Source organism: Alexandromys fortis, unplaced genomic scaffold (genome assembly GCF_014885135.2).
Source record: "Alexandromys fortis isolate MF-2015 unplaced genomic scaffold, M_Fortis_MF-2015_v1.1 scaffold_142, whole genome shotgun sequence".
Lineage (NCBI taxonomy): Eukaryota > Metazoa > Chordata > Mammalia > Rodentia > Cricetidae > Alexandromys > Alexandromys fortis.
In genome coordinates, this window is record NW_026068057.1 from 2987795 (window position 1) to 3013767 (window position 25973).

Below are 25973 nucleotides of genomic sequence, written 5' to 3' on the forward strand. Positions count from 1 at the left end.
GGGGGAGGGAAATGGGAGGCTGGGAGGAGGCGGAAATTTTTTTTCTTCTTTCAATAAAAAAATTTAAAAAAAAATTGGCAACGTTATATGACATGGTGATACAATGCTTCCTGATCATTTCAAAACTCCTCTGGAATGTGCCAACTGCTAGGAGTATCTTAGTAATACTGATGAAGTGGCTCATCCTGAGCCCCAAGACAGTTTCCAGATACCCATCAACAAAAAGTAGCTTAGTTTCTGCTTTCTTCAACTGCCAGTGTCCCCTTTCTCAAACCTTAAGGCTCAGATCAGTGGTTTAGAAGGCAGCGGGGCAGTGAGACCAGTCAACATCTGGCTACCCCGCAATCTACTCCTATATAATCAACTGTTGTAAATCTAAGTCAACAACAGGAATAAAGGTAATTCTCCTTTGAGTAGTTTGGACCTTTTTAAACACAACAATCTCAAGAATTTATATCAGTTGAAGTTTGATTAAATCTCTATAAATTTAGAAACATTAGCTGTTAAAAAAAATGACCACACAGTGTTTTACACTAGATCTTGGCTGTAAAGTTAACCAGTGCTGTATTGTTCTATATGTTGTTCATTCTCTTAACTTAGAATGTAAACTAGATAGACACTAGTAAAATCTTGGTGTGATAACAATTCTGTTTCAAATTCGGATCATCCATACTACAATATATATTTTTTACCATTACTAATATAAAGACTCCTGAATTTTCCTTCAGTCTACACATCTATTAAGTCAATACCTCTTAATCATCTGTTATGTGAAAATGCTAACTTTTAGCTGGGGCTGGTGGTGCACACCTTTAATCCCAGCACTCGGGAGGCAGAGGCTGGAGATTCTCGAATCTCTGTGAGTTCGAGGCCAGTCTGGTCTACAAGAGCTAGTTCCAGGACAGGCTCCAAAGGTAATAGCAAAACCCTGTCTCGAAAAACCAGAATGAAAAAGCTAACTTTTTAAAATTTATTTTTATTTATTCTTACTTTGAGAAATCAAGCAAATAAGCAGTTTCTTTTAAAATGGAAGCTAAGGCTAGTTTACATTTATTAAGTTAAACTACATTACAAAAACTAGGGCCACAAGTTCAAATAAGTATACCGCACACAAAAGTAATGAAAATAAGTGTCTCAAGCGGGATTCAATAAAAAGTACTGAGGGCTGTGTCAAGATGTCACCCGATGGTAGTATTCTGAGCAGTATTTTTTCCTCTGGAAGTCAAAAGTCTTCCTTGGAACATGTTTGGAACAGCAGAAATCCTGAGAGAAATACTCTTTAAAACCATCTTAACACTACGGCACTCTATAGGAGTCTGATGAAAGAGAATTATTAATTGAAAGTAGCCATTTTTGCTTTAATTCACCAGAACCATCTCAAGTGAAAGACGCTCATTTCTCCGTAAGGCACTGCAGCCCGATATACGAGCCTCTCGTTCCTTTGGACTTCTAGGGCACATCTTTTAAGATAAAAAAAATAAACAAATGTTTTTTATTTCTCTAAGAGAAATTCGCTTTCCGTCTTTCCACAAAGCTCCTTCTCAAACTCGTAACCGAGACAATGCCTCTGTACCAAAGGCGCAGGAGGAGGGGAAGAAAGTGAAAGGGGCCTTGGCACGCCCGCCCGCCAGGAGCTCTGCAAGCAGCAGAGTCGTCCTGGGTTCCCCAAGACCCCACCCTCTAAGCAACCGGGCCAGGCCCGAAATGTCCCGGTGGGAAACCGGTCCTGCTGCCCAGGGGGTCGGGAGCACAGAGGCGACGAAGGCTTTGCCTGGCCTCTGCTGCTGGGACGCCGGTGGGACAGTGCACACCGGCCAGACTTCGAGTGCACGGCAGGATCGCTCGGACCGCACCAAACCCGGTTCCCCATCTCACAGAGGCTTCCAGCGACCCACCTGTGCCTGGAAGTCGGTGCTCAGGACCCGCGGCGCCTAAAGGAGAAGCCCTGCGCAGCGCCGGCAGGAGGAGGCGGCGGCGGCGGCCAGAAAGGGCGAGGGCAGCTCCAGGTCCAGGTCGGAGCGAGCCCCGCCCCTTCTCTAGGCCCGCCCCTCCCATCGCTCCGCCCCGGCTCCGGAGTGCCAAGGGTCCCGGATGTGCCTCCCGTGGACGCTCCGAGGCCCCGCCCCTTCTCCCGCCGGGCGGAGGGCGATCTACGGATGCTGAGTGGCCGAGGCGGCGGCGGAGGAGTTTCGACGTCTCCCGGGCGGCTAGAGCGTCTCTTGGCGCGTCCGTCGCGCGGCAGGTGACGGCGCCCGGAGGCTGTCGGGAAGTAGGCGGGGTGACGTGGGGTTGACGCTCGGCGGCGGGTTTTGCTGAGGTCCGCGGCCGGTGGCGGACTGGTGCTTGGGGGCTTCGGAGAGCGCGCGGTGGAAGTGGGGCGGCGTGTGGCCGGGGCCATGACGAGCAATGCCGGGGAGTGGTGTCTTATGGAAAGCGACCCCGGGGTCTTCACCGAGCTCATTAAAGGATTCGGTGAGCACCAAGGGGACCGTCCTGGGCCGGGGGTTCCGGGAGGAGGCCCACGGTGGGCCAGGTGGTCACCTGCCGCCCCCTCCCCCGACGCCCGGCGTCGGAGAAGTGACTTGAGGGACTGGAGTCGGCGAGCGTGGAAAGTAGGGCTGCCCGGGGCAGCCGCGTCTCCACCGTGATCTTGGGAGCCGCACCACGAGGGAGGGCGAGGATCCCCTCTGCCTTGGCCACGGCTGTCTTCTCCGGACTTGGGACTCGACTTGAATTGACTCGAGCGCCTTCCTTCCCTGTCTCCCTCCCTCATCATCTCCTGCGCGCTTACTCTTGTCCTTTCCACTGTCCCTTGCCCGCGCGCCAAGCCTCCCTGTCCCCGGTGGGGGTCAGGTGCATCGCTCGGGCCATCGGGGTGCGGAGCCGCCGCTCTCTTTAGGGCGTGCGATTTCCAGGGTGGTGTCTGAGGCCCCAGCCGCCCAGGAACTCGAGATGCTAGTTTCTCGAAACAGAACTGTCACTTTTCGCGTGTGGGCACCTCTTCCGGACCTCCACGGATGCCGACTCCGCGGCCCTGCTCGCTGCGTCCCCGGTTCTTTTGCTCCCTCCTTTTTGGCTTCCGGTGAAGTGAGTTTTCTGGAGGTAGTGCTTTCTCGCCTAGAGGCCACATGGTTACCTCTGAATTTCTTTCCAACTCTATTTCCTTCCGTACTAGTCAACCAATAGGACATTTTATCCTTACTTCCCTTATGTTCCCAGCCTCTTTGGGCTCCCCTCCCCATTTTAATTTTTTTTCTCAAGTATTGTTTTTAACAGTGTTTTTAAAATTTGTACCGGAGATAGAGCAAACATTAATGCAGATCTCGTCTGTTGTACATGACTGAATAACTGAATATTTGGATTACCTAGTATATGTTCAACTGTACCTCCGGCATACAGTTAAGGATTGGGGAATTTTAATGAGAATAATTGCTGCTGGGAAGAACTGAGAACTAAAACTATATTAGGTGTTCTTACATTGAGAGTATACAGAAAGTGTTTTAAGCATATAGATCATGGGAGAGCCAAGCAAAAGTAAGGTTAATCTGAATGTAGTTTAAGGAACAGCTAGAACTATGGTGTAATGAATGGGCGGGAAGAGTATAGATCTTGGGTGAAAAGGTAAAGTCATGCCATATTATATATCATATTGTATACATTGGGTTGCCCTGTAGTCACTAGGGACTTAACTTCAAAAAAAATTTGAGTGAAGGTCAAAAATATTGAAATAAAATTAGTTTGTGATTAAGATGGATTATGCCGACAGTATTCAGAGTTATGAAAGAATGAGATGAGAGAACCTTCTTGAAAATGGTAAGTTTGTGGGTGATTGGCTTGACATGAAGTCATGGGCTACAGAGGAAGTAGAGTTGGTATTTGCGTAATTATTTCAGTTTCAAGTTGCATGTGGAAATACCTTCTCCTCATTCTCTGGAGCAGGAATACACCCAGAACATGCTACATTAAAAAAGGAGTTCTTTGGGCTGCCAGCCTTAAGTAGAGGTTGAGCAGTAGTATATTTGTCCTACATAAACAAAAAATAATTAACAGGACTGCTGGTTTCCTCCTGAATGCAGGAAAGAAGAGAGAAAGTGACTCCAGTTTTAGCCTGAGTTGCTAATAAAGTGCAGTTAGAATAGGCTTGATAGGAACGAAAACTCGGTCCGTTTTGATCCTTTATTGAATTTGAACTGTTTGTAGGTTTATTGTTAAATTTTACTCTCAGAATCTTTTCGAGATAGGGTTTCTCTGTGTAAGAGCCCTAGCTCTCCTGGAACTAGCTCTGTTGACCATGCTGGCCTCCAACTCACAGAGATCCACTTGCTTCTGCCTCCCGAGTGCTAGGTTTAAAGGCAAGTGCCACCACTTCCTGGCTACCTTCTGAATCTTAACTTCCTTTAAAAAAGTTCACTTTAGATAGTGGCCCAAGTAAGTTTATTTTTAAATTAAAGCATGCAGTCTAGGGGTGGTGATAAAACAAGTAACCAAAAAACGGCTTGCTGCCCAAGCCAGATCACTTGAGTTCCATCCCCAGAAACGATGGTAGAAGGTGCTCACCCCTCCCAAAGTTGTCCTCAGAATTCCACACACTCATTGTGGCATAGGCACATTAGTACTTTCTCACACACATACACGATAACAAGAAATTAATATGGTCCACATCCAGCTGTTGTTTTCAGTTTCACGTATACGGAAACCTTGGCATTCGAAAATAATTTAGGTAAAGTTAGACATTTGAATAATAATGTGGAATGTGTTTGTACATATTAAAAATAAAGCAATAGTTTATTAATGGACTGACTGCTAATGTAGAAGAACTTTGCAAAAAGTTAAATGAAGGTAGTTTATATCATCAAATGCTTCAAAGGAAGAAAAACCAACTTTATTCCAATTATTTCCATCTTTTTTTCCTGCCCAGCTCTTGTATTTACAGTAGGGTTTGGAAGTTAATTCTTTTGAAAGTGAAACGCCTGTTTGTATTGTGAATACTACTACTGCAGGTTTCCTTGAAATGAACTCACTAACACTGACTAGACTAGTATCTACTCTGTACATACTTTTAGCTCACTGTTTTGGTCCAGGTGTAGCAAGGTACTGAGGTCTTTATCTGGAGTGATTTCCTCATCTGTATCTACTGACCCATGTCTTAATACAGATACAATGTATACATATATGTATACAATGATCATGTATACCATAGGTTAACTGAGAATGGGGTTGAGGAAAACTTACCAGAGTGCTTTTTGTGGGGTGTGCGGAAGCTGGAGTCATCTCTACTGCTTTTGGTAGACTTGGTGATGTTAAGAAAATGAAAAATTGTTTTGAAGCCATCTGTTGGAAGATAGCAGTTGTTTAAGGGAATAGCAGCATTTTGGGAGAATACCACCAAATTAGTTTTTATAGAGAAGGAAAATTATTGTTCTCTTTGGTTTGGAGAATCCTGATAGCCATACTCTTTTTTTGTAATACATGAGTTTACTAAGGATGTAGCAATTTAAAGTAAGAAAATACGTAGCAAAAGATGGAAAGATAGAGCATCAAGTCGGGACCATAGAGATGGTGTGGTGATTAAGAACACGTATGCTTATAGCTGCTTGTAACTCCAGCTCCAGGGGATCCTTCTGGGTCCCAAGGACATGAACTCATGCATATGCAGACATACAATTAAAAAATTAAAAAATAAACACTTAGGAAAAAGCATTATTCTAGGCTGTAGAGTTAAGTTGACTGAAAAGAGCACCAATTGCTTTTTAGAGGACCTGGATTTGATTCCTAGCACCCACATGGCAGCTCATGAAACTGTAGCTCCAGTTCCAGGAGATTTGACCTCTGTAAGTACATAAATACATGTGCACATAAATACATGCAGGCAAAACACATAAAATAATAAATCCTAAAAAAACCGAAACCAAAACATCCTCAGGTCTGAAAACACTGAGCAGAAATCCACTGGGGTAGTCCCTTTGAAGTAGCTGACTGGGCAAAGCAGATTGTCCCCTCCAGTGAGGCTTCGGGGAAAGAACAAATCACAGCTTTCACGACATCCAGCAGAGACTAATGGGAGAAGTTGAGGCCAATTTAATGACTTTTGCTAAGTACCTGTAATTTACAATTGTTCGTTTACTTTTGACTTGCTATATATTTAATAAAATCTCTCATTTAAAACCAAAAGTATGACTACCGTAAATCATTTTTTCTTGGCCAGGTATGGGAGGCTTATGCTGGAGAATCACAAATTCAAGGTCAACATAAGTTGATTAGTGAAAATCTAAGAGGGGTGGGGAGAAAAATGAGAATATTTTTGAAATTAGATTTGATGTTTTGTCAGGTTGTTGTGGCCCACGCCTTTAATTCCAGCACTTGGGAGACAGAAACAGGCAGATCTCTGTGAGTTCAAGGCCAACCTTGTCCACAGAGTTAATTCCAGGACAGCTAGGGCTGTTACACAGAGAAACCCTGTTTCAAACAAACAAATAGTCTATGGCCATACTACCCTGAATGTGCCTGATCTTGTAAGCTAAGCTGGGTTGGGCCTAGTTAGTTCTTGGATGGGAGACCGCGTGGGAATACCGGGTGCTGTAGACTTTAATAAATAAACAAACAAAAATAAATAAATGGAGTTTTATGCTTCTATAAAACCACCTGTGTCAATATGTTAGTGCATAAATGTTTCAAAATTTCTGTCATTTTAATTTTAGAACCTCTAGAACAGTGTTCTGGTTTGGATGACAGATTATATGATCATATGGTCTAGAATTTAGTTCAATTACTCATGGAAATGTTCTCATAGACATCTGTAGTAATGAATGATCTGTCCAACCCTGAGCTTGTAGACTGTGTCCTGTGTATCCTTCATATCTAACATAATGCATTCTGCACTGTCTTTGGTTTGTATGTCTTTATCTCTTGGATTGTAAGGCTTAATAAGTGTTGCAGTGGTTTATTAATGTCTGGTCTTGACAGGGCCTACTACTTGTACCTGGCACACAAAAAGGATTTGATAAATCCTAGTACTTCATTAACTACAAAAATTCTTCCCTCATCTTTGAGTGTGTGTGTGTTTAGTACACATGTGTTTTTGGAGGCTAAAGGGTTCTTCAATTTCTCTCCACTTAAGTGTTTTGAGATAGGTTCGCTCATTGAGCCTAGAACTTAACTGTTAACTAGGCCAGCTGGCCAATAAGCTCCAAAAATCTGCATGTCTCTTGCCACTCTCCTGCCTCCCAAGGGTTAGGGTTATGGTAGCCTGCTGTCTTTTACTTTTTTTTTTTTTTTTTTTTGTGGGAACTGGGAATCCAAATTAAGGCTCTTCTGCCTGTTTGCAGGGACTACACTGCTTGATTATTCGCAACTTTTTATTTAATATAGAGTAGGAGAGTTAAGTTCTTTGTGTTTGGTATTGTTTTCCTCCCTCTGTGTGTAACAGGAATACATTTTTTTTTTTTAAATTTTGCTTTAGACAAAACGGGTACTGGCTTTGATTTGTATATGTGCATGAGAAAAGCAAAGCTCTGATTTTTTTTTTCTTTCAAGTTTGAGCTTCAAGACAGCCAGGTGTGGTAGCTCAGACCCGTAATTCAGCACTTGAGAGAATGACACAAGAGACATGAGGTGATAGGCATTTGAGCTAATGCTTTGGTTCTGTGCTAGGGACTAAATGGAGATACTCTAACATTGAACTAGAGAACATTCAAGTTTTCTAGGAGGCCTGAAGGCTTCTTCAGTACTCACTTGAAAATAATCAGGAGTATTAGATTTCCAGACAACTGCAAGCAAATGTTTTAATTTTAATTAGTAGAAGCTCTGGTGAATTTAGACTGACAACTTAGTATCTTGAATACTCTTCTGTGAGTCATATATATACTCTATAAGTATTAGAGAATCCGGGGGCTGGAGAGATGGCTCTGTGGTTAAGAGCATTGCCTGCTCTTCCAAAGGTCCTGAGTTCAATTCCCGGCAACCACATTGTGGCTCACAACCATCTGTAATGAGGTCTGATGCCCTCTTCTGGCCTGCAGGCATACATGTAGAAAGAATATTGTATACATAATAAATAAGTATTTTAAAAAAAGTATTAGAGAATCCATCTGAAATCGTTTGCACACAAGAGACATTGGTAGGCACAGTCATTTTTATGTATTGTGATACTAGCTAATATCGAGTGGCCTACAGTGTTAGGCACTGTTTTAAATGTTTTATTTCATTTGTGCATCACAACAGCTGTATGAGAATGAGGATATAGAGGCAAAATGGTCATGCATAGTAAATGGTTGAGTCATGATTCAAATTTAGCAGTTGGGGCTGAGAGTTTACCACATGACTACTATAGTTCTTCTAGAATAAAGTTTCTTAGTTGGGGATGACACTATTAGGTAATTCTGGAGGCCTCATTACATTGCCCAGGCTGGCCTTGAACTCTTGTATTTAAATTATACTGTGTTAGCTGTCTTTGACTTTTTTTGTTAGCTCTGAGTACTGGGAACTTTAGATGTATTATCTCACCCAGCCAGATGATTTGTGTCCTGTATAATGTTGATCATTCTGTCTTCCTACTAGAGATCGGTGGTAAGTCATCTGTACTCTCCAGACTAGCGACAAAAAAAGGTCTCTATAGACATTACTGTATATTCCCAGGGGAGCAAAATCACTGCATTTGAAAACTGGTGGTCTAGAAGATTGTGCTTGGGTTAGGAAAAGAGTAATGTAGGAGAGTCTTTTGTAGAAAATACATACATGGAATGTATCAAAAGTAAAGATCAAAAGTCACAGTTGTTCTTTCACACAAGAAAGTATATGATGATTTAAGAAGGGAGTTAAGGTTGAGTGTTGATGGCACACTCAGGAGTCAGAGATGGAATGGGACACATCTTTGTGAGTTCAAGGCCAGGCTGGGGCCAGCCTGGTCTACAGAATGAGTACCAGAACAGCTTGAGCTATTATTACACAGAGGAACCTTGTCTCGTAAAACAAACAAACAAAAAAACAAAACAAAAAAAGAAAAGAAAGAGAGAGAGAGAGAGAGAGGTAAGAAACAGCTGAAAATTGAGATACATTGAAGGTAGAGATTTTTTAGTTGCTGCTTTCACAGTAACTCACTGGGAAGCAATGTAGGCAGCAGTGGGCACTGGCTAGGAGTGGTAGTAGCTTTACCATTTTAATTTGTCTTTGTCCTGGAATTGTCTTTCTTTTAGTTAGTGTGTTATTTATTGGTAAAGGGGAAAATAAGTTATTTGTTTTCTAAAGAAAATAATTTATTTCAGGTTGCCGAGGAGCTCAAGTAGAAGAAATATGGAGCTTAGAGCCTGAGAGTTTTGAAAAGTTAAAGTAAGTGAAGTTTTAGTTTTGTCTTTTCATTTTACTGAATTATCCTAGGCTGAGTACATTTAATGTTTTTTTTTTTTTTTGCTTGTTTGCTTAGATACTTCTAGGCCAGGCCAACTTGTTTGTTTGTAGAGACTATGTAATAAGATTCTGTCTTTACAAACAAACAGAAAACATTAACTGTAGCTACAAATGGAGGACCAGGTAAGTCTTCATTTTGGGAGAGTTCTTTTTTTTTTTTTTTTTCTGATTTTTCGAGAAAAATCAGGGTTTCTCCGTAGCTTTTGGTTCCTGTCCTGGAACTAGCTGTTGTAGACCAGGCTGGCCTCGAACTCACAGAGATCCGCCTGCCTCTGCCTCCCGAGTGCTGGGATTAAAGGGGTGTGCCACCTTTAATTAATTTAACCGGCTAGGGAGAGTTCTTAGAGTCTTAGAATGGCCATAAGAAATAGACTTTTCAAGGGGAAAATGGCAGCTGGGTCTGCTGCCTCATTGTTTGTAATCTCAGTTTAGGAGGCGGAGGCAAAGGTCTGGGATGAGTTTGAGGCCAGTTTGGACTACAGAGTGAGTGAGACTTTGTTACCCAAAGCCTACAAAATAAATAAAATAGAAGTGTGTGTGTGTGTGTGGGGGGGGTGGATGAGTACTTATAGCTACAATACTGTTTTTAGTAGTAAGAAAAAGGTAAATTTCTTTCTCCTGCTTGTCCATAGATAGAGCAGTGGTTGGAGATGAAATTCATTCTGGTTGCAATCAGGAATGTATCATATGAACTGTATTTTAAAATACAGTAAAGAATGTTTTTTTGAGAAGGAAGCTGTCAAAGATAAATCTTAATGACTTCATGTTTCTTATAAGTCTATTTAGAGTGAGTAACTTCATTATGTCTGAGATGGCAGTAGTCATTCAGATGGTAGTTTGAGGATTATATATATGTAAATTCAGTAATCATGCAAAAGTGTGTACAGTCAGCTGTTTTTATATAAATACTGTATAGGAACTTTATTTGTACGTACTAGAGTTTGATATAAACGAATAGCTTCCAGTTTTACTGTGTTCTTTATTTTCGATTTCCCTTGTTTATGATATGTAGTTGCTCAGGCTGGCCTCAAACTCCTGTTCCTTTTTGTCTCTACCTCCCAAGTGCTGGGTTTGTGTTAGCATACTCACCCAGTTATTTTCCTATTTTTTTAAAGTGATTTCACATAAGAATGAATCGTCTACAAATTTGAGAAAAAAACCCTATATAATTCTGTTCTAAATGATCTAGATTTTAAGCCCACATTCTAATGAATAAATGGCTGTTTTAGTTAAAAATTTTCCGTATTCGCTTAATTTAGTTAATTTGTATTCTTTGTGAAACAGCTGACTATGACTTAATATGTTGATGATGTGGTTTTAATGTTGCTAATTTAGTTTTTCATTTTGTAGGCCAGTTCATGGGCTAATTTTTCTTTTCAAGTGGCAGCCAGGAGAAGAACCTGCAGGCTCTGTGGTTCAGGACTCCAGACTTGAAACAATATTTTTTGCCAAGCAGGTATGGTCTATAGATTGTCTGAAAAATTGCACAAGTCAAGAGACTCTGTGTATTGGCATATCATTTAGTACTTTTCTTTTGTTGTGGGGTAGCCTTGCACATTAAAAATTTATTGCCAGAAATTACTTTTGGATTATCTCTGAGACATTTAAAAGGTGATTAATTGATTAAAATTTAACAAGATTGTTACATGTTAATATAAGTAACTTATGAACAAACTTAGGATGTCTACCATAATAAGCACCCATTCTATAATACAGTTTTATGAGGCTCAAATAACATATTTTAAATGAAAATATAACTCTACCAAACCAAAATGTGAAAGTGGTAAAAAGAAAAAAATCCATTGTTTTAAATCATCTCAAATATGTATAATAGCTGCATTAATGGCATCCATGTAGATTGTTTCTTCATTAGTCTCTTGTTGTGAGATGTTAAGCTCTTTTGGCTTTTTGAGGGACCCACCCTCAAATTTGTGGAGGCCCAAAAATGTGAGTCTATTTCCACCTTCTCTGAAAGTCAGAGAATTTTAGCTTGTTTAAAGTTGTTAATGAGTGGCTGCACACTCTTACCTAGAGTGTAGTTGCCTGGTGTTTTGGACCTTGAGATGGCCTTGAAGGTGGATCCACTCCACCCTGACCAAAGGTCAGAGAACTCAAGCATACTTCGGCTTTGACCTAGGGAGTGGCTGCCTGCAATATACTTGGTCCAGGGTGGGTTCATTGTCTAAACAACAGAATGCTTTTCTTATGAATTAGTGACTTGATGTTTCAAAGTATTGAAGCAAGTAGCTGTTCCAGTTGTCCTAATAAATCACACACATGCTTATACTTATGAATACTTGGCCTTAGCTTGTCTTGCTTCTTGCCAGCTTTTCTTAGGTTAAATTATCCTGACTACCGTTTGCTTCTGGGCTTTTATCTTTCTCTATTTCTGTATACCTTTCTTTACTTTCTCCATGGCTGGCGGTGTAGCTGGGTGGCTGGCCCCTGATGTCCACCTCTCCTTGTTCCCTTGCTCCTCATTGTCCCTTCTCCCAGAATTCTCCTATTTATATTCTCTGGCTGCCAGCCCCCGCCTATCATTGTTCCTGCCTTAATGTTGACTGTTCAGCTCTTTATTAGGACCATCAAACATTTTAGGCAAGCACAGTAACATAGCTTCACTTAAATGAATGCAGTGTAAACAAAAGTCGTGCACCTGAAAGTAATATTCCCCAACAGTTTCTTTTTGTTTGGTTTGCTTTGGTTGAAGTCAGTAAAGAAAATCTGCACTTTAATATGTGTGTACTTAGGAGAGGAGTAATTTATTTTTAGGTAACTGATGTTCTTTGACACTTTATGGAAACTCTCAAAGTGTTATTCTTAAAGTTATGTCAAACTGGATAGTGGTGCTGCAGGCCTTTAATCCCAGAGTTTGGAGGTAGAGCCAGGTGGAACTCTGGTTGCAGGCCAGACTGGTCAATATAATGAGTTCATGCTCATCCAGGGCTATACAGTAAGACCTTGTCTCAAGAACCAAACCTTTTGCTCTGTTAAATTCCTGTGGATTATTTTATCCTTTGTCATTTTTTATTCTAAATGATTGTAAAACAATGTTATTTGGAAAACTCACTGTTTATATACTTCATTTAAATATTTATTTGATCGAACTGAGGATTGTAGCAAGTCACATTTGTTACAAATCATTATATTAGAAAAATCATGCCATAAAGTTTGTAAACATAGGGTTTGTTCAGAGTTTTATAAATAAATTTATAAATAAAAATTCTAATTTTTATTTGTAAGTTCAAATCAATGATAAACACTCGTGAGATTTTCTTATAGGGTGCTATTATTTATTTTAAGAAAAAATATTTGTCAGATACTCTTGGTTGAAATCATGTTGGTTAGTCATTTATTCTTTCAAGTAAAAATGATGTTCCAGAAAAAAGGTGTCAACTTAGCTTACAATTCAAACTATCACAGGGATTAAAGTTGTATAAAAATTAGTTTAAAATTAAACTGCTTAATGCTACTGTTTGGGTTTTTTATTTTTATTTATTTTTTGAGTATCAGGAGTTATTTGTTATTATTGTTATCATTTTATTTTATTACTTTAAAAAATATCAATCCAAATTCCCACTCCCCCCCCACTCCCCTCCCACTCCGTCCACAATCTTCCCCCCCACCCTCCTTCAATCTTAAGAGAGGGCAGAGCACCCTGCCCTGTGGAAAGTCGAAGGCCCTCCTCGCTACATCCAGGTTGAGCAAGGTATACTTCCAAAGAGAATAGGATGCAGTAGAGACGAATACCAGTGCCATTGTCATTGGCCCCTCAGTCTCTTCCAACTGTCAACCACATTCAGAGGGACTAGTTTGATCCCATGCTCGTTCATTCCCAGTCCAGTTGGAGTTGGTGAGCTCCCATTAGCTCAGGCACACTGTCTCAGTGGGTGAACCCCTCATGGTCTTGACTTCCTTGGTCATAGTCTCCCTCCTTCCACTCTTCAACTGGACCTTGGGAGCTCAGTCCAGTGCTCCAATGTGGGTCTCTGTCTCTGTTTCCATCTATTGTTGGATGAAGGTTCTATGGTGATATTTAAGATAATCATCAGTCTGACTACAGGGTAAGGTCAGTTCGAGCACCCTCTCCTCTATTGCTTAGGGTCTTAGCTGGGGTCATCCTTGTGGATTCCTGGCAATTTTTCTAGAGCCAGGTTTCTTTGCTAACCCCCAAATGGCTCCCTCAATCAAGATATCTCTTTCCTTGCTCTCATATCTGTCCTTCCTCCATCTCCACTATCCCATTCCTTCAAGCTCTCCCCAACCCTCCCCTTCTCCCCCCTTTTTTTCCCTTCTCCTTTTCCCTCTACCCCCCAGCCCAATGTTCCCAAAATTTGTCAGGTGATTTTTTTCTGCTTCCAATTTTCAGGTGGATCTATATGTTTTTCTTTGGGTTCACCTTATTACTTAGCTTTTAGGATCATGAACTATATAGTCCTTCCTTTGTTTATGGCTAGTATCCACTAATGAGTGAGTACATACCATATTCATATTTTTGGGTCTGGGTTATCTCACTCAGAATAGTATTTTCCAATTCCATCCATTTCCATGCAAAATTCAAGATGTCATTGTTTTTTATCGCTGAGTAGTACTCTAATGTGTAGATGTGCCACACTTTCTTTATCCATTCTTCCGCTGAAGGACATCTAGGTTGTTTTTTAAAAATACACCATTACTTTTATGCCATCAGCAAATGGGAAAGCAGAGGAAAAGGTGAAAACTGCCTTAGAATTACAATAGAAGTCATTGAACGTAGAAAGGATTTTTGTTCTTCCTAGAGATTCATCTTCACACTTTCAGAACTGCTCTTGTTTATACAGTGATCAGGAAAACGTAAATCCACATTAGATTTTCTTCATATAACTGGCCCATTGTTTTGAAAAGTTGAAAAAGAAATAGTTTAGTTTGCTGGTTTGATCGGTGTTTGAAATCCAAGCCAAAAAATTATTTAAGTTTAAAAATTGTGATTGTTTCTGATATCCTCAAATCATGTATAAACATAGGAATTTATTTCAGTTCCTACCTGTTAGCTCACACTGTAGCTCTTAAGAACCTTTGGTAACCTCTCTGGTTTTTTCTCCTTTGCATTTGTTTGTTTATTCTTGGTCTCTTTCTATTTTTCTTTAACTTCTGAATTTCATATATTTAAGAGAAGTTAGAATTTCTTTGTTCTTTCTGGAAAATATGCTTTTATTACTGAGTTAAAATGTTACTTCCAAAAGTATAGAATTATAATTATGAACATAAATACCTTTATAATCCCACACTGAGAGGAAGAGCATGGCCCTCTTGATTTCATCTCACATGGTTGCCAGGGCCTCCTGAGGTGACACAGACCACAGACATCCACACAGCCCCAGCTGTAGGTAGGCCACGGACCCAGACATGGCCTACATCAGCTTGGGTCCAGTAGACATTCTTCTCTGGGTGAAGGGACTTGTCTTGTCACTCAGGTGGGAATGGTTATGGCCCCAACCTTGGGCCTCTATGTGACCTTTGGTAGTGGTGCAGGACCCGGACTTCAGCACAGACTCCAGGCATGGTAGAACCATGGACCCTGACTTGGTCCTCATCAGTGATTGGGTCTGGATGTCACCACTGCCCCAATGGCAGAATGGGCCTGAGACACCTACATGGCCCTTGATCTCTGTTGACTACATGGCTTTCTATGGTAACAGGTGTATTGGACATCAGCACAGATCCAAGATATAGTAGGGCCACAGATCCTAACATGACCCTCAGCAGCAACCTGGACCCAGATGACACTTTGACCCCGGGTGGCAGCACAGTCCACCCATATCTGTATGGCCCCTGCTGTGATGTGGCCCTCAGAGTCCAACCAAGTTGCAGTCTCTGGTCCAGATCTCGGACTTCTATATTGGCCCTAGTGGCAACCTGGGCCACAAACTTCAACAGAGACCCTGACTGCGGCTGGGACAGACCCAGACATGGCCTCAGGCAGCCCCTCGGCCTGGTTGACATCCTAACTCCAAGTGGTAGCTCAGGCAACTTGTATTAGGATGACTTTGGTAGAAGTATGGCCCCCATACACAAATGAGGCCATAGGTTGCAGCCCAGATCTCAGGCTTCATGTGGCCTTTCATGGTTCCATTTGACATGGGGGTCAACATAGACCTCAGCTGTGGTAGGACCCCGAACCCAGACATGGTCCTTGACAGTAGCCTAGACCTGGTTGTCTTCATAGTCCCAAGTGACAGCAAAGGCCATCCTGGTCAGTATGGCCCCAGCAGCAGCCTGGACCGTTGACTCAAACATGGATGAAGGAGGCAGCCCAGGCTACTGGAATCAGCAAACACTTGATAGCACCAGGAGACATGGACATCAAACACAGACCATGGCTATTGTTGGACAGGGACCCCATATAGTCCTTGGCAGCAGCTCGGCCCAGACATCATCATCATCATGGCACTAGATGGCAAGTAGATCTTTCCCTCAGTCTACTCCTCACTGCCGTCACCATGGATTGAGGGGGCAAACAGACCAGCTCCTCAGTCTACTCACCACCATCATAGGTGCCACCATCCAGGTAGCAAGCACATCTGCATGATGCAGGCCTGCAGAGGCCAGAAGAGGGCATCGGATCCCCTGGAACTAGAGTTAGAGACAATTGCTAACCACCATGTGGGTGCTAGGATCAAACTCCAGTCCTTTAGAAGAGGAGTTAGTGTTCTTAATCACTGAGCCATCTGTCCAGCCCCCTGGGTTAAATTTCTTTCTTAACATTATTTAATATTTTATTTGTATTGTACTATTATACTGTCTTTACTGGTTTCTTACTATTATGTTTTATGAGAGCCTGTGAAGAGAATTATTACATAAATACATCATCCATGATTATGTTTCAAGAGCTTTAAGGTTTGCAGTGAAGAGTATTTAGACTTTTAGGGGTATTTTCTAAAATTTAAAGATTGCATTTGAACTGGGATGTGATTGTACGTTGAAAGCTGAAGCATTACATTGCAGTAATACTTTTGTACAAAATCCTCTTGTCATGTTACTGACAGCTAAGTCGTGATTTACTAACTGTCTTTTTATTTGTCTGACTACATCTTTTTTGCCTGTCAGGAGAGAGTTGATTGAGTAGTTAGAAAGACTTGTAGGCTTCACTAAAAGCTGTTAGACTCACCAGCTATGGTTTACTAGAGCTGATATACAGATAAAAATCAATAAAAGTTATTTGAAGCAAAATCCAGAAAAGTTCCAGGGTGGAACTTCCAGTTATATTCTGCCAGTGGTGTTACAAATCATACTGACTTTTCACTCAATGCTTTTTGACACTCTTCAGGGAAATTCCTAATGATTTGTAGTGGTGATGGTTTTTAAAGATCTGATTGGTTATTCATGTAGGTTACCTTAATCTCCTGCCCAAAGGAGACAGAAATGGTAATCCACCCAAAGTTCCCACTCTAAGGCACATTGTTAGCATATGAGTATGGCACAAAGCTCCTATATAAAGACATCTTTCTCGGGCATCACTTTTCAAGACCCCCTAGGCAGAGATGAACCAAGGAGTCAAACTTTTGAAGGCAAAGTTATTTACTGAATAAATAAAAAGGAATTTGTCCTTGTTGAGGAGTGTGACACAACTTCTAATGGGTTTTAATAATAAAAACCCAGAGTCAGATATTAGGGGAGAAAGCTGAGAGATCAGAGAAGTAGTACAGCCAACTATTTGAGAGACCTTTTACCTCTTTGAATCCTCAGACCAAAAGGGCAGTCCTGCCCTTACACTGCATCTTCAAACTACGTTTATCTCCACCAAACCTCAGACTTAGGGGTGATCCTCAAACTTCAGGGATAGTCCTCAGAGTGCACTGAGCTCTTGTCTCCTTCCACCTTATATTTCTCTTTCCGCCAAGCCATAACATTCCTGTCTCTACTTCTCTAGTTCTGGGATTAAACGCATAGGATCCCAAGTGCTAGAATCACCTTTGTTTGAGTTCTGTTTCTTTTTTTAGATGATTTCAATTTTAGGAGTTCACATTTATTAGTTGTTACTCTCAGTGTCTGAGCTGCTGGGGTTCTATTTAGGAAGTGGTTCCCTGTGCCAATGCATTCAAGTACTTCCCACTTTCATCCCTGCATCTGTGGGATGAAGCCGACTTGATCATGGAAGATGATGGTTCTGATGTGTTCTTGGATTCGATTTGCTAGTACTTTATTTAGTATTTTTGCATCAATGTTCATGAGTGAGATTGGTCTGTAATTCTTTTTCTTAGTAATGTCTTTCTGTGGTTTGGGTATCAGGGTAATTGTAGCTTCATAAAAAGAGTTTGGCAATGTTGCTTCTGTTTCTATTTTGTGGAATAATTTGAGGAGATTGGTATTAGTTCTTTGAAAGTCTTGTGGAATTCTGAGCTAAAACCATCTGGTCCTGGGCTTTTTTTGGTTGGGAGACTTTTGATGACTGTTTCTATTTCTTCAGCAGTTATAGGTCTGTTTAGTTTGCTTATCTGGTCTTGATTTAATTTTGGTAAGTGATATTTATCCAGAAAGTTGTCCACTTCCTTTAGGTTTTCCAATTTTGTGGAGTACAGGTTTTCAAAATATGACTTGATGATTCTCTGTATTTACTCTGTGACTGTTGTTATGTCCTCCTTTTCATTTCTGATTTTGTTAATTTGGATATTCTTTCTCTGCCTTTTGGTTAGCTTTGATAAAGGTTTGTCTATTTTGTTGATTTTCTCGAAGAAACAGCTCGTTGTCTCCTTGATTCTTTGTATTCTTTTCTTTATTTCCATTTTGTTGATTTCAGTTCTCACTTGGATTATTTCCTGCCACCTAGTTTTTTTTTTTAGGTGAGTTTGCATCTTTTGTTTTAAAGTTTTCAAATGTTTTGTTAATTCACTAGTGTGGGATTTTTCCAGTTTCTTTATGTAGGTGTTTAGTGCTATGAACTTTCCTCTTTAACACTACTTTCATTGTGTCCCATAAATTTGGGTTTGTTGTGTGGTCATTTTCATTGAACTTTAGGAAGTCTTTAATTTCTCCCTTTATTTCTTCCTTGACCCATTGATGATTCAGGTGAGCATTGTTTAATTTCCATGTGTTTGTGGGTTTTCTGGAATTAGTCTTGCTGTTGACTTCTATCTGATAAGGTACATTGGGTTATTCCATTTTTTTTGTATTTGTTGAAGTTTGTTTTGTTACGCAACAGTTTTGTTCCTTTGTGCATGTCTGCTATTTCAGAGGTTTCTTTATGGTCCAAGATTATTGCCCGAGTTTGGTCCTTCTACCACAGTTCCAGATTTCAGGTGGTAGAAAGCAGGCAGCATACTCTGTTGTCTTTATGGACAGTTGTAGAATTTGTCGCTGTTACATGCTTACTTCTTTTTAAATAAAGCTTGGTAACTTGAATTAGCAAAGGAAACTAAGAAGATTGTCTTTATTCCAGGTCACCATTGGGCATTCAACTCTTATTTAAAAAACAAAGGTAGATACTAGGAAACAACTGTCAAATTATACCTGAAGGAAAGGACAGATCACATAGTGTATTTTAGGTTGATTGACACTTTCCTTTTTTTTTCTTATTAAGCATCAAGTGAAACATTTTAGAATTATACAGTGAAAAAAAATAAGTTTCTCAAGGTTTTCAAATTCCTACATGTTATCTATGAGATTCAGGGACAATAAATCAGTATTCCTAGGACTTTTGATTATTTTAAACATCTAAAAATCTTAACACTATTATTTGAGAGACTTTTATTGCTTGAGAATTTCATATATACATATAATATGTATTGGTCAAATCCACCCCTCATGCCTTTCTACTCACTTCCTCCCTTTAGCTCCTCTAATACCCTCTACTCACTTCCTCCCTTTAGCTCCTCTAATAACCTTGTTTCTGTCCCAATCTCATATACTCTGCTTTTAAGCCCACCAAGTCTACTGAGTGTTGCATTTATGTGCAAGGGTATAGCGCTGTGCCAGAGTAGTCTCTGAAGGAACACGTTCCTGAATAAAACCACCTCTTCTCTCCTCCAACACCATCAGTAAGTAGCCTTTAGCTCCCCAAATGTCCCCATATGTATAGGACTTCATGAATCCCTCCCCCATCTGTGCTAGTATGCTAACTTGATCTGCAGAGGCCTTAAGCATGTAGTCATAGCCACTGTGAGTTCATGTGTGCAGCAGCCTTCAATAAGATTCTTCTCTGTATTCTGTGAATAATAGTAAGCTATTAAAATGTTTTTCAGAAAGATGACATAAAATTTTCATTTAGAAAATCAGCTTGGTTACATTGCAAGGATGCATTTTTGACATGTCGTGGATTATAAGCATAGATATTAATAAAATGCCAGTTGAATAAGCAAGACTGAAAGTAGAGATGGATGTAGATTTGAATATACTTAATACTTAAGAAGTAAAGTAACTAGCATTTTTAGTATGTGAGTAGATTGAGAAAATGGAGGAGGAAGACAGTAGTGATGCCTTTATTTTTCTTAATTTGCTGAGAATACAAAGAATTAATAATGTGTATTTATACTTGATTTATAACAAATTTATGGCTTATATCTTGATTGATAACAAATTTATGATTGGCTTATAGTTTATTTATTTATTTGGCTATTGTTTATTTAAAATACAATAAATACCTAAGAATATGAATAAACTTCTTGTATTTTCCTCTGTCTTATACTGTTTCTAATGTAATCTGTATTTTCCCTCTCTTCATTCAACGTAGCCATCGTGTGGAATTCTGTTTCTTGTTCACCTTTGCCACTCTGTGTGTGTATGTGTGTGAAGGCGTAAGTCACAAACAATGCCACGCCAGTTTGGAATTATGATTAATAGGGTGGTATTTATTTAAAGAGGAAAAAACTTACAGATCACCGTCCCAGACAACAGCCCTCTGCGCAACCAGGAAGGGAGTCTAGTCACCAGTGGAGCAGGAAGTGAAGAGAGAGTGGTGGAGCAGGAAGTGAAGAGAGAGTGGTGGAGCAGGAAGTGAAGAGAGAGTGGTGGAGCAGGAAGTGAAGAGAGAGTGAGCAGAGGGAAGTAGCAGCTTTTTTAAAGGGAGAGAGACCACGCCCCCAATGGGCTGGTATCTCAGCAGCTATTGGTTGGAGGAGCGGACGGACGTCCTGTGACTTGTGTGTATGTTTCTCCTTATCTGTACATGTGTGCATTTGTGTCTGGAGGCCAGAGCCCAGTCACGGGCATTCCTCAGGCACCATCTACTTTTTTGAGTAAAGATCACCCTCTAGCCCAGAACTCAGCAAATAGGCTAGGCTACCTGTCCGTGGAGCTCAGGTATCTACTTACCTCTACTTCCCCAGCACTGAGATTCTGAGCATGATTGTTATGCCATTATTTTCTTTTTAATGTGAGTTCTGGGGTGTAGCATGAATAATAAAATCTCAGAGACAGATATTGGGGTTCAACCTGAAGATCGGAAAAGGAAAGCAGCCAAGCCACTAGAGAGATCTTAACATACCAAGGCTCAGACAAAAGGGCGATCCTGCAGTGCTCGCCACCCACATCAAATCCACACTCCACTGAGTTCCCGTCTCTTCCCCAGCCATAACACTCCATCTCCACCTTCCTAGTGTTGTGATTAAAAGCGTGGGATCCCAAGTTTTGGGATCACCTTTGTGTGAGCTGTTTCTCTTTTAGATTCAATCTAAAGGTGGCCTTGAACTCAGAGAGATCCCTCTGCCTCTGTCTGCCAAGTCCTGGATTAAAGGTGTGCCACCACTCCCTGGCCTGTGTGGCTGACTATTATGACTGCTTTGTCTTCTGATCTTCAGGCAAGCTTTACTTATTCAAACACAAATATTATACTACTACCTTATTTTTCAAACACTTTATTGACTGAACCTTCTCCCCAGGATTCTTGTTTGCATTTTTAAATAGTTTTTGTAATTTTACAAGCTTTAAAAAGAATATATATATATAGATATATATTTACTTAGTAAAAAGTATGCTATATGTAATTTTGAGATACTTTTTCACTCATTAAATCCCATGCATAAGTTGTCAGTATAATTCATTTATTTTGTGTGTTATATAATCTCCATGTACTTTGCTATTATTGATATTTGTGTTTTCTTCTCTGTATATTTCTTTTTATTTGTTTTATGTTTTTTTTTTTTTTTGAGGTTTTTTTTTTTTTTTTTTTGAGATAGGGTTTCTTTGCAGCTTTGGAGTCAGTCCTGGAACTAACTCTTGTAGACTAGGCTGGTCTCGAACTCACAGAAACCCGCCTGCCTCTGCCTCCCGAGTGTGGGATTAAAGGTGTGTGCCATCACTGCCTGGCCTGTTTTTTGTTTTTTTAAGACAAGGTTTCTCTGTGTAGCCCTGTCCATTCTGGAACTCATTCTGTAGATCAGGCTGGCCTTGAACTTAGAGATGCGCTTGCTCTGTCTGCCGGTGCTGGGTTTAATTTTTGTCTCCTATTTTGATTGTGTAAATTTTTCATGTATCTCCATAAATAGAATGATGTCTTCGTGTAATATATAGATGTGCAATTTAGGAGAAAATGTTAAACACATTCCCTGAAACAGCAGCTCTGGTTTATAGTCCTCCTAGCAAAGTATAAGAATTGAAAGCTGGGAGTGAACAAGATGGCTCAGCAGGTGAAAGAGCCTGCCACCAGACCTACCAGCCTGGTTCAGTTCCTGAACCTCTGTGTGGAGAAAAGAAACCTGCTCTTTTTTCTCATCTTACTGTTATGTTTCTTTGAGGAATAGCATTTCTTGTAGAGTCAGTGCTTTTTATACTTGATTTCAGAAATTGTCCTCTTTCCGGTTATAAAGGGTATTTATCTATATGGTTTAGTTTTCAGGAGATAGGTTTTGATATAGTGGTGTGAAGAAGGTGTCCAGCTTTTTGGTTTTCATGTAGATTACTATTCTTTTTCCTTACTTAATTTGTTAAACATTTATCTCCTTGTTTTTTTTTTTTTTTTAAAGACAAGCTCTGCAAAACTGCCTTTTTTTTTAAAGATTTATTTATTTATTATGTATACAATGTTTTGCCTGCATGTGTCTGCAGGCCAGAAGTTGGCACCAGATCTTATTAGAGATGGTTGTAAGCCACCATGTGGTTGCTGGGAATTGAACTCAGGACCTCTGGTAGAACAGTCAGTGCTCTTAACCACTGAACCATCTCTCCAGCCCCTATTTCCTTGTTTTATGTTATACCTATGTTGTACCCCAAAGTTCCATGTCTGTGTTGAAGAGTATATTGCTGGACTCTGATCCATTCACTGATATGTCTCATTATACACTGTCTTAATACCTTTGCTTCTTCATAAATGCCAGTAACTAGTAGGTCTTCTTCCTTACTCGTTTCCAAGAATATGCCTGCTGTAATGGTCTCTATGGCCATCTAAATTATTATGTCACCTACAAGTAATAGGAGTTGTATGTTTTCTAAACCTTTGGGCTCATTTACCTACAATAAAATCATTTGAGACTTTGAAAGGACTACTTTTACTGTTACTCTATTTAGTACACTGACTTTGCCTTGTTTTGTAACTTTGTTTTTTAAAATAACAAAGTATTGCCATTAATTTATTGTTTTTATTATGAAAAGATACTGTACTTTTTTCGAGACAGGGTTTCTCTGTATTTTTTGGAGCCTGTCCTGGAATTTGCTCTGTAGATCAGACTGGCCTCGAACTCACAGAGATCCGCCTGCCTCTGCCTCCCAAGCGTTGGGATTAAAGACATGTGCCACTACTGCTTGGTTGATAATGTACTTTTTATGTTTCTGTTTAGATTATCATGGTTAGTACTCCCCATTTAATAGGTTACTATGGCTAATGATGGTGAATTTTTCTCTTATAACCTTTCTATACCTTCACTGACCAGCTGATCATAATGTGGTCCATCTTTATGACTGAATTAAATATTGTTGTAGTTTGCTTAAAGTTTTTAAATCATTATTTATAAACGATATGTGCCTTAATTTTTCAAAATAGTTTTGGCTGGATTAGTTTTAGTATTAGTGCCATGGTAATTCAGTGAAATAAGTTGGAATTTATTTTATTTTTATTATCTTGAAGAATTTTTATAAAGTTAAGATGATTGCTTTTCAGTGCTAGGCATAATGACCCACCCCTTTAAACCCTGCACTCAGGAGGTAGAGGAAGGCAACTCTCTGAGAGTTCGAGGCCAGCCTGGTTAGACCCTGTCTTGAAAAAGTAAAGCAGAACAACAACAAACAAGATGATTTTCCCCCAAATTTCAGTAGATTTGGCCTGTAAGGTCATCTTAGTTTGGTTTGTGAAAATCTTGTAAACTACTCTAAATTTAATAAAAAACTTCAGGCTATTTATTTCTTCTTGAGTTCCCCCTAGAATTTCCCAATTTGGGTATGGATTTTTAATGTTATTTCATATGGTTATTAGCATTTCCTTATTTTATGTTTTAATTTTAGACACATTCTTGAGTTCTAGATTCCTTATTTACATGAAAGTAATTTTATTGTTAATATTCTACCTTTAGTATTTCACATTTTTGTTAGGGTTAAGGATAGCAACCTAGTTGATCTTGTTTGTAGTTTCAATTCTCTCCTTAATTTCAGTTCAGTTTTTCTTGAACACTTTTTATTATGTAGTTTCTGTATTAAAAATTTTTTAGAAAATCTTTAAGAACATTGATTTGTAACTTAGCAAATGACCCCATGACGATAACCATACCAGTACAACCAGAAATGCTTTCTACTTCTTAAATCTTTTATCCCTAATTTGTTCCTTTACATAAACTTTCCATATCTTAGCATGAATTTCATTCTATTTGCTTTACTCAGTCAATTTTTTTTTTTTTTTTTTTTTTTTTTTTTTTTTTTTTCGAGACAGGGTTCTCTGTGGTTTTGGAGCCTGTCCTGGAACTAGCTCTTGTAGACCAGGCTGTTCTCGAACTCACAGAGATCCGCCTGCCTCTGCCTCCCGAGTGCTGGGATTAAAGGCGTGCGCCACCACCGCCCGGCTCAGTCAAATTTATAAAGCTTTATAAAAATATAAAAGTTTATTTAGAAAGGACCTCTGATGCATCATTTGAGATTATTTCTTCTAGTTTGGTTTTCTGTTGTTCATATCTCTTTGTGGCTCCTCATTTTCCAATTTTCTTCATGAGCAACATGCTTATCTCAGTAGTTTGATTTTGTATTTTTGAGATAGGGTCTTACTATGTTGAATACTGAAGCTTAAGGGATCCTACTTCCTCAGCCTTCTGAATTTACTTTTTATACTTAAAATATAATATTATATCCTTCATGTATGTGTTATGTGTATATTGTATGCATATGTATCTTTGGGCATGTATTCTTACATACATACATACAGAGACTAAAGCAGAATGTACGGTATCCTCTATTGTTTTCTGCTGACTGATTATTTTCCTATACCTCTTTCAAACAAAGTATTATTTTCCTCATAAGAAGCCAGAATTTAACTCATTTATTGTTTTGTGTGTATGTGTGTGTGTGTAGTTTTGTGTGTTTTTTGAGACAGGGTCTCACTGGGGAGCCCTGGCTGGCATTAAATTTGCTATGTAGAATAAGTCTGCCTTGAACTCTGCTTTCTGAATGCCAGTCTGATTCACTGTTTCTGCTTTTAATTATTTATATGTTCTTGTGTCTGCATGTGGGTTTATGTGCACGAGTGCTCTTAGAGACTAGAGGCCTTGGATTTTTTTGGAGCTGGAGTTACCTACAGTTGTGAGCAGTCTGATGTGAACCAAATCCAGGTCCTCTGTAAAAGCAGCAAGCTGCTGAGCCATCTCTCTAGCCACTTTCTTTGCATCTCATTTTGTTGATGTTTACATTGAATGTATAGTTCATGTGAGCAGTGTAGAAGATAATATTTTATAAATACGTAATGATTTTGTTGGAGAAGTATATATATACTTGGCATATATCTATATCAACTTGGCATGATGTCTACTACACAAATTCAAGAGTCAGAATCTCTCCATTAGCTATATGTCTTTGGGAAACCACTTAATTTTTTTATGCCTCAGTTTCCATAAACATAACATAAAAATAGTATTTTAATAGTTTGTTGGGAATATGAAAATAATTGGTATATATAAAATACACAGAAAACTATCCGGTGCATAGGAGGTACTACTGTTTTTGTTGACGCATGTTTCTATAAGGTCCATGTAGTCTGTTGAACGTAAAATATGATAACACTGTGACAGGATTGAATGAAAGTATGTGAAGAGTATACACTTTTGTTGGGCATTCACTTTGTTTGTTTGTTTTTTGAGTCAGGGTTTCTCTGTGTAGCTTTGGTGCCTGTCCTGGAACTATCTCTTGTAGAACAGGTTGGCCTTGATCATAGAGATCTGCCTGCCTCAGGGTGTGCACCATGGCTGTTAATGCTATTTGAATACTACTTCTGTTTCGGGGGTGTTTTGTTGGTTAAAAAATTTAAAACTCATAATATTCTTCCTTTTTCTTTTTGTGTAGGTAATTAATAATGCTTGTGCCACTCAGGCTATTGTAAGTGTATTACTGAACTGTACCCATCAAGATGTCCACTTAGGAGAGACATTATCAGAATTTAAAGAATTCTCCCAAAGTTTTGATGCAGCTGT

General features: G+C 39.7%; 2 protein-coding genes and 1 non-coding gene across 8 annotated transcripts in view; 2 read left to right on the forward strand and 1 right to left on the reverse strand.

Moving 5' to 3' along the window:
* Positions 1-2026, reverse strand: part of Ro60 (Ro60, Y RNA binding protein) — a 25853-nt gene extending 23827 nt beyond the window's left edge. Inside the window, exon 1 of one of the 3 annotated variants that reach the window (XM_050119979.1) lies at positions 1896-2026. The gene's annotated coding sequence lies outside the window, so the exon portion shown is untranslated. The remainder of the gene's footprint in view (positions 1-1895) is intronic. The other 2 variants (XM_050119980.1, XM_050119981.1) reach the window with 2 other exon arrangements.
* Positions 2027-2262: 236 nt separating this feature from the next.
* Uchl5 (ubiquitin C-terminal hydrolase L5) overlaps positions 2263-25973 on the forward strand; it is a 39754-nt gene continuing 16043 nt past the window's right edge. For all 4 annotated transcript variants that reach the window (XR_007588324.1, XM_050119983.1, XM_050119984.1 and 1 more), the window contains exons 1-4: positions 2263-2472; positions 9261-9324; positions 10753-10858; positions 25846-25971. Coding sequence is in view for 3 of the 4 variants with exons in the window: in XM_050119983.1 (XP_049975940.1) it covers positions 2397-2472; positions 9261-9324; positions 10753-10858; positions 25846-25971 (372 nt within the window). In the remaining variant the exon portion in view is untranslated. The remainder of the gene's footprint in view (positions 2473-9260; positions 9325-10752; positions 10859-25845; positions 25972-25973) is intronic.
* LOC126487302 (small nucleolar RNA U109) lies at positions 3901-4032 on the forward strand. Its single transcript, XR_007588327.1, has one exon. It is a non-coding gene; the product is annotated as a small nucleolar RNA U109 (small nucleolar RNA).